Source organism: Epinephelus fuscoguttatus, linkage group LG19, assembly GCF_011397635.1.
Source record: "Epinephelus fuscoguttatus linkage group LG19, E.fuscoguttatus.final_Chr_v1".
NCBI lineage: Eukaryota > Metazoa > Chordata > Actinopteri > Perciformes > Serranidae > Epinephelus > Epinephelus fuscoguttatus.
The window spans coordinates 19,748,234-19,757,007 of NC_064770.1; the positions used below are offsets into that span (position 1 = coordinate 19,748,234).

Consider the following 8,774-nt stretch of genomic DNA (forward strand, 5'->3'; position numbering starts at 1 on the left):
TTTGAACAGTGTGTGAGGGCAGTGAGGCGTTTTTCAAGAGCAGAGAAAACTGCTGTGGAAAATTACTCCTGTAATGAGCAATGAGACACTCTGAGGAGGTGGCAGGGTAGCTTGTTTTATTGTATTTTTTACTGTTTGATACTGTGTTTTAGTGATGTAGTATTTCATGTGACTATTCATGAGAGACAGGTTATGAATCAGGGTTATTTTTATTACTTAAGTTACTGTGTTATTTATTAATGGGTACATTATTCATATTCAAGTAGTAATAGATTCAGCATTATTGAGTTACTGGTAAATTCGTATTTCATTGTCATTTATAGTACTTTGTGTATTGTTTAATTGGTATTTTCATTTGCTGTATTAAGTGGAGTGACTTTAATTGTCTCCTACCTGCCCTTGTTTTGTGGGGACAGGTATTGGTGAGACACAAGAGACAGTGAGTGCCTCCTGCTTAACAGAGAAGAAGTTTCTGTACGAAGAGGAAGAAACAAATGTTGTAGCCTGCTTATTACCCACAGCCCAGAAGAACTATAGAGAACACCTACAATCAAGAAAAGAGGGTTACAGTAATATAGAGAGCTGAAAATTTGGAATAAGTTGAGCAGAGGACTTTCATTTCGACTAAATTAAAGACATGTGCAACATCAGCTGGTGCAGAAAAGGCATGCCGTGCATGGAAATTCACCAGAAATCAGGATAGCTTATAAAATGTTTGATGCTCAAAATTTTCTGTCAGAGGAACCCCAAACCCGCCATTTCATATGCACCCCTAGTGTTCAAACGCTCTTGCAAATAAGGCATGATAACCAATGAGCAATTTTTACCATCTTGTATGTGAAGATGCCATGAACAAGTTGTAGGCCTTTGTCGTGTTGTATGTATTTGTATGGACAAGTGTCCATATAAAAACCGTACATTATTAGTGATGTGTTTGTGACACAGTTGTCCTTTCAGTTGCCTCAGGCAGTATGGTCATTTTATTAGAGAACGCCCATACCAGTCAGTTGTCTCATATACTATGACAGCAGGCAGGTGGTTTACACAGGGTGTGGAAACATCACATGCACAATGGCATGTGCCTGACAATATAATTCATAATAGCCTTGCAATAATTATCTTTGTGAAGCTTATATGCATCCTTTTTTGTTCAGAAATCATCAATGATGATTTTCAGTGTCGTTTGTTGTATTTGATTGCAGTAGGCTATACTGTGAAAATGCCTTCCTAGGGTGGGACACTACAAAGTTAATTCACTGCACCTCTCAGCCCAAAGTAATTATGTTTAACTGTTGGTAACGAACACAGTAGCAAAATACCTGCAATGTATGGACTGATGTGAGAGTTGATAGATCAGTGATAAAGCTTCCAAACTGATTTAGCACTTTGGAGTGAGGATTTTTTTTTTTATCTGGTTAAAATAATTACAATTAATAATGTGGGCAGGTGCAACTATTTCTTGTAAACCCGTGCCACTAGGGGGCAGTTGAGGTACTTCGCCTTTCTTTTGATTCAAGCGGCTCTTCTTTCGCGCACATACCGCTTGCCGTAGGCGCGGTGGAACCTGGGTAGTGAGTTTTTTTCTCCCTAGGACAGCAAGCTATAATGTCCCGCCCTAGTCTGCCTTACTCTGCCTCTGAATGGCTTACCGTGACATTCTTATCGGAGGCAACGAGAACTAGCCAATCAGAAGGAGAGTGGGGCGGGTCATGTTTTCACTGTCGTAGTAGGACGGTGAAAGCGGCGGGAGAGTGGCATATTTATCCTCAAATTTAATATCAGCTAGTTATATTGAACATTAATTAAGTGACAAGTGTGCGTTTAGACTCTCAGATAAGGATTACGTTTGGTAAAACTGAAGGCGTTTGGCAGATAACACTGCTGACTCTGTGAACGGCTTGTGTCGTTGCACGTTAGTGCTGCTTTTAAAGCATTCCCCGGGAATCTGGTTTGAACGTTTGTTTTTAGTCAACGTTAGCTCGTTTTTAGCGCTTCGGCAACAATGGCGAAGGTACAGGTGCTGAATGTGGCTGTCCTAGATAACCCGAGTCCATTTGGAAACCCTTTTCAGTTTGAAATAACGTTTGAGTGTATGGAAGACCTTCCCGAAGGCAAGTACCGTCAAAGAAAAGCTGTCATTATTGTGTGTCTGAGGCCAAAGCTTGAGCCCGTTGGTAGTTCTGCCCGTGTACTAGAGATTGCTAACTGAAACGGCTAAAGCTAGGTTAGCCACATTTGCTAACTTGTGCCCACACAGCTTGGTGTGTGTAACGTCATTGTCCGTGGTGGACGCATCATTAGGTCAGATCAGTGTAACTAATAGATAAATATGTTAATACATACATGTCAAATGTAAGCAACAGTTGATAACGCAGCTAAAAGTGCATACATCTCTTATTGTGAAAGTGTTTTTCAGAGGTTGCACTGCAACTTCAACCATCACTCATTTTATGTTATAAACATTAGTGAGTTGAATATGGGCACAGTAAAGTTCAGTGTGTCAACTTTAATCTAGGTTTACAACACATAGTGCACAAAATGGATTTAGTGTTGCAATGTACTGTATACTTACATTGTTATAGCCATGCAATCAACCGTGCTGTGTCCTCTATTGTTCCTAGTAGCATGTGAAATAGTATTCACACACTACATGTATTGGCTATTGTTTGTACACAGCACTGTTGCACAGGCAATAGATTAACTTGAACATTTTTAACCAGTAAATGTAACTATATTTGGACACATGTTGTAGGTCAAGCTCTTGCTATGAGTGACAAATGTGATCAATCAGTTATCATTTTTTCTGTTCATCACCTAATTGGTTAATGGACTTCATGTCTCAGCACTACATTCACTCCACACCACCATAACTTTGCATTTGAAAGTGAAACATAACTTCATTTTCTTTGTTTTGTTTGTCATCTTTCATAGACCTGGAATGGAAGATCATCTATGTTGGCTCAGCGGAGAGTGAAGAGTACGACCAAATCCTCGACTCTGTCCTAGTTGGCCCGGTACCTGCTGGGAGACATATGTTTGTGTTTCAGGTGTGTTTGGTTGGGGCAAACAAACTTAAACATCATCTTGTGTTGCTTAAGCCATATAGCATACCCAGGGATGGTAATTTCATAACGACTTGTTATATTGTGTTACATCTTTCTCTTTCCTTTAAAATTTTTGAGAATTTTTCTCTACTGCATAACTTTCTAATTGTTTACACAGTGGGTAGTTGTTTTTACTGCCACAAAACTGGATGAGATGCTGTACAATCAGGCTGATGTATCGGTTTATAGTAGCTCACTGTGGATACATTGGCATACATTCTATAGTTTGTCCACCATGGCATAGTGACAGGTTTCTTTCTCAAGTGTATAATGGCCTACCCAGTACATGTTGGCCTCATAAAAGCCTATTTCAGTATAGCAAAACCACTTACAATTTTATCTGCTCATAGCATACTAACACAGGCCGGCTCCAGCAGCCTCTTGTTGTACTTTGTCAGCAGGATCATGTCAAGTCTGTCTTAAGTCTCAGTTCTTAGAAACCTTTGTGGTGCAGGATCAGTCAGAAAGCCCATTTGGGCATTTAAATTATCCATGTTATAGTCCACTTAGACAAGTGGTCCAAATAGATTGTGACTGATTATTTACAAGCCGTCTTTCACACTGACAGATTTTGATTATCGTATCACAACCCTGGTGCCATAATCCCCATCTCACAAGTAGACAGTTTAAATTCTGAAATAAATGTATGGGAAAAGTTATTTTATAGTTTTGCATTTTTTATTGTTGTGTTTCTTTTTATCAGGCTGATGCTCCAAACACTGGATTGATTCCTGAAAGTGATGCTGTTGGTGTGACTGTGGTGCTGATCACCTGCACATACCGTGGCCAGGAGTTCATTCGCATTGGTTACTATGTGAACAACGAATACACGGAACCGGAGCTTCGTGAAAATCCACCAATTAAGCCAGACTACACACAGGTTGGTTGATCTCTGGATAATCTGTTGCCACTGTGACTGCCTCATGCTTATTTCACTGGTTTAAAATAATCATTTGGATAATAATATTTCATGAGATTGAATGTACAGTGTTGTGTCAGGTTAAAAAACAGTTTTGAAGGAATTTTACAATGAAAAGTCAACCCCAAAATGCACTATACAAATATTAGGCGAAAGACCCGATACACAACACAACCCTAGAAGCCCAGGAGCATTTTTTTCTATTAATCATACAAAATTAGCAAGATTGAGGGTAATCAAGCAGCATGGTACACTAATACCTTGCAGAATTGAAGCTTTTCTTTCTGTTGAGCCTGCACTTTGGAACAGATTGTTTGGTCCTCTAAAAATTACTAGTAATCCTATCAAATTCCCTCAGTTATATAACTAGTTAAGCAGAAATGTTACCTCTCTATAAGCAATGTTCTTAATTCAGATAGTGACTTCTTTCGTAAGCCACTGTGACAAAGGATTTTCTTTATAACTTTTAACTCACATGTACAAAGAAAATACTGAGTGATTACAGGTGCAACGCTGTACTTTAATGTAGGCTATTATATAGCTGATATGTTACTGTTGGTGGCACGGTGGTGTGGTGGTTAGCACTGTTGCCTCACAGCAAGAGGGTTCCTGGTTCGATCCTGGGTGGGGGAGCCCTTCTGTGCGGAATTTGCATGTTATCCCCGTGTCAGTGCGGATACTTGGCTTCCTCCCACAGTCCAAAGACATGCAGGTTAATTGGTGACTCTAAATTGTCCGTAGGTGTGTGTGTGAATGGTTGTCTGTCTCTATGTGTCAGCCCTGCGATAGTCTGGCGACCTGTCCAGGGTGTACCCCGCCTCTCGCCCAATGTCAGCTGGGATAGGCTGCAGCCCCCACCCCCCACCCCCCTGCAACCCTCAAGAGGATAAGCGATTACAAAATGGATGGATGGATGGATGAATACCTTTTGGCACCTTTGTACCATTCTTATCTGTAGGGTTCAGATGTTCCTGCTCGGGTTGGGCGATAATACAGTAATAAGGTATCCCACAGTATCTAAAAATAGCAACAGTATCAGTTTCATTACCGTCTTTAAAAAAAATCTGCCGCCCATATAGGCCTACAGGAGCCAGATAAAATATTAAATATAATTTATTTAATGCCTAAATAATGAGGGCTTGTCCAGCACCCATGTATGTGTGGTTGAGTTTTCAATTTAATACTATTACAATTTAAAACTAATAGTAGGCTATAATGTTTCTCTTATAACTGCCCTTAACTACTGTCGGGACATTTGATAAAGTTTTTGGATGTGACGTCGTCACGTGACAGCTCGGACGTGAGAAAGAGAAGTAAAGATGGCAAGCCACACGTCAAGCAAGTTGGTTGCAAAAAACAACTTCACAACTTGTGCAAGCAGCAGCAGCAGCAGGTCCAGTGGCCATCAGAGTGGAGGAGGAAGAAGCGCAACATGAACCACCGAAAAACAGATGACTATGTGCCGTCTCCTTCAAAGAAGAGCCGATGCCGTGGCAGGTCTGGTCAACACCATACAGAAGCGAGCAGAAGCAGACATAATTGCCTGTTGTCGTGAGCCTGTTATTCAGGGAGACAGAGACCTCCTTCTCAGTTGGAAATGTGATTGAGCCAGGCGTTTACCTCTGATGTTGAGGGCTGCCTGAAAGTACCTGTGCGTTTGTGCCACGAGCTCTCCCTCAGAGCGCATAATCAGAACCGTGGCCAAAGTTGTCAATCCACTACATGCCCTACTCCAGCTGGAAAAAGTTAACATGCTGGTTTTTCTGGCGAAAAACCTTGAATAGTTTTGAAGCATAGGATGCTGCTATAGTTATCATTATACTTTGTTTTTATTTCATTTTCAATGAGGAGTAGTCTGTTCTGACGGTCAAAACAGTTTGGACTTGGAGAGGGTGAACTTTTCAAACTAAAGGTAGGCTCTAAAAATAAACCAACAAACAGCATTTTCCGTTGCTTCTCAGGATAGGATTATTAATGCCCATTTTCAGTCATACCTTGTTATTTAATGTTCTGTTTTTCTTATTTGATGAGCCCTAGTACTGGATGCCGTAGAGCTGTGCTTTAAATTTATTTATGTTGATAGGTTCTTAAAATAAACCAGCGGACTTTACCCATTGCGGTCTGAGAATACGCTGTATAACACACATTATCTTTATTGCCGTTGTTAGTTATTGTTACTTTATTGGAAGTGGACTGTAGCCCACAGACAATTTGTTGTTATTTCATTCTGTTTGGCTGACTGCTGCATTTGCACTTTTTAAAATATTTATTACTAAAAGTCGTCAATGTTGTACATGTTTTGTTGTTATTTTTCAGTATTCTTAGGCCTATGTAATGTTTGCTATTCTGTTTCTGAACAGTATAGGCGCAAGCCAACATTTTGGCGACTCCCTCTGAGCCCTTCAAAGTGATTTTAATTAGTCACGGTAATACCGTATACCCCGGGAAAATGTGGTGAAGGTTTAACGGTAACAAAATTTGGATACCGCCCAACTCTATTTCGTGCCCCGAGTCAAGATGCCAAAGAAAATGAGATGCATTGCTAACTAGATAGTAGCACAATGCACATTAGAAAAAATGATCTGCAACTAAAGGAATATTAATCACTCTTCCGTGGAAATGTGGTCAGGGTATCTCCATTTAGGTTGTAAAATGTGAATGCAGACTTGTAATTTCTGTACTGTTGCTGGTGACCAAGTTCAGATATGGTGAAATTGTCTAAAATCTCTTATTAATTACACTTAAATCCTTTTTTCAACAAAATTAGGGTGTGAAGGCAGGTTTTCTAAATGTGGGAAAACCTGTTAAAATAGGCGATAGAAGGCTTTTCCATTGCCAGTAGACCAGAACTGCGTTCAGGGCTCTTCCTCTTCTTCTCTGTCATCTTCTTCTTATGTGTATTTCTTCTCTTTTTTGCTGTTGTGTCACATTTGATGTCACAGACAGGCTGGAAAACAGGTTAATAAACAGTAGAAGGCAATGAAAATCTTAACATGGTTACTTCTATTTCCCGTCTCTTACTTATTCGGTCTCTAAATTATATATTTTTAAATTTGTTCGAGTACACTGCTTGGGCGGAGATGGACGGTATTTTCTGCAAGCCCGTCATTGCATCACACCGGGAAAGGAGCTAAAATTTGCGCTTTCACCCAGCTGTGGTATTTGACTCCTGCAGAGTCATTTGTTTTGGAAACAAATGCTGATTGTAACCTTTCCCATTAGAATAGTTTTTGTGGGTTTTTGTCTTAAAAAAAAAAAACATTAAAATTTAGAAGTAATAGAAATATCTGTAGTAAGTTTTCATGTATGTGTCCATTCTTCTTTTCAGCTCCAAAGAAATATTCTGGCATCAAACCCACGTGTTACCAGATTCCATATAAACTGGGAAGGCTGTGCAGAGCGAATGGAAGACTCTGAAAATGTGGACCCCACGTCAAACTCCATGCTCCCGCCATCCTGTCTCCCGGGCAAAGCCCCACCTTTAGGGATACTACCAGATAACTCTATGGACTGCTTATAGAGATGACCTCTGCCCCAGAGGTGACTACTCACAGCTTGAGACCTTATTTTTGAAGAATGCCTGTGGACATTCTAGCGTGGATGTACAGACATCTTTGCCTTACAGCTGCCCTTATTTACCTGAAGCTTGTCAAATACGAGCTCTCATATCGGGCTTCAGACGAGTGTTTGTTCCAAGGAAGATTATGAACATCTTACTTGTATAATCATCACTTATAGACGGGGAGTTCCTTGCCATGAAGTTAAAAGCAATATCGAAGTAGTTTCACTCATGGAAGGGAAAAGGTAACTATGACATGACACAGCTGAACTGACACAGCACAGGAAGCTGATGTGTGACTCACCTCTCTTTATTTCTTTGGTGCAGAACTAATTTGTACCCATTTAAGAGGATTTCAGCACTGAAGCAATAGGTTAATAAAATGTTACATGTTGCTGTACAGGAATTTGATAATCTGCCATTATATTTGTGTTCAAATTTCTTTTGCACTTAAACCTCTTTCCCACTTTGCGGAGTTTTGAATGAGCTACGTAACTTCCTCTTGGTATTTTTTTTTCGTTTGTTTGTTTGTTTGCAACTTTGTGTTCCAAATAAAATAACATTGTATTTGTTATTTATCTGTGTATGGATGTCTGTGTGATAGTGAGTGCTGTGTTCCTCGTAATTACTTGTCTTATTTTGTCTTCACAAAGGCAGGAAAACAATGTGAACCATTTTTTAAAAATGCATCTGCACTAATAATTGTTAAGAATGTACCAAACAACTACTTTAAGTTATTCGTGATAAGGTCAAACACAACAGTGCCCAAACTGTAACACAAATATCAGTGTGAGTATCCCCTTATATTTTCACATTTTACTAAAAATAGCCCGTGTTAACGTCACGCCCAATCACAGAGCAGTCGGGTAAAAGGGGTGGCTAGGCTAGAGAACTGGCTTTGGAAAATACTGCTATGCAATTATGATTATGATTACAGATTGCATCGGCGTTTGATTTGTGTTCTGTACGAAACTCAATTCAATAAATACAAACAGCTGATAATTTAAAGCCAAAAGGAAAAAAACACACTTACAGTTATGGGCGTATTGGCTACTAGCAAGTCCGGGAGGCGGGACAAAGCCATTTGACAGACGAATCGCATCAATGCAATGATTGGATGTATTGATGCTTATCCAATCAGCGCCCGAGATGGAACTTCTGTCGCGCAAGTATCTGTGTGTGTAGCCAATCA

The 8,774-nt window shown here is 40.0% G+C and overlaps 1 protein-coding gene across 1 annotated transcript; it reads left to right on the plus strand.

Annotated features, from left to right (window-relative positions):
- The first annotated feature begins 1,686 nt into the window (after positions 1-1,686).
- On the plus strand, positions 1,687-8,156 carry asf1ba (anti-silencing function 1Ba histone chaperone). Its single transcript, XM_049561875.1, has 4 exons — positions 1,687-2,111; positions 2,932-3,047; positions 3,808-3,984; positions 7,352-8,156. Exons 1-4 carry the CDS (start codon positions 2,003-2,005, stop codon positions 7,541-7,543), a joined length of 594 nt encoding a protein of 197 aa, XP_049417832.1. The 5' UTR covers positions 1,687-2,002; the 3' UTR covers positions 7,544-8,156.
- Positions 8,157-8,774: the final 618 nt, after the last annotated feature.

Coding starts and splice junctions, on each gene's coding strand:
- asf1ba (XM_049561875.1), top strand. CDS start 2,003: ATGGCGAAGGTACAGGTGCTGAATGTGGCTGTCCTAGATAACCCGAGT. Junction 3,048..3,807: donor GACATATGTTTGTGTTTCAG/GTGTGTTTGGTT, acceptor TCTTTTTATCAG/GCTGATGCTCCAAACACTGG. Junction 3,985..7,351: donor TTAAGCCAGACTACACACAG/GTTGGTTGATCT, acceptor TCTTCTTTTCAG/CTCCAAAGAAATATTCTGGC.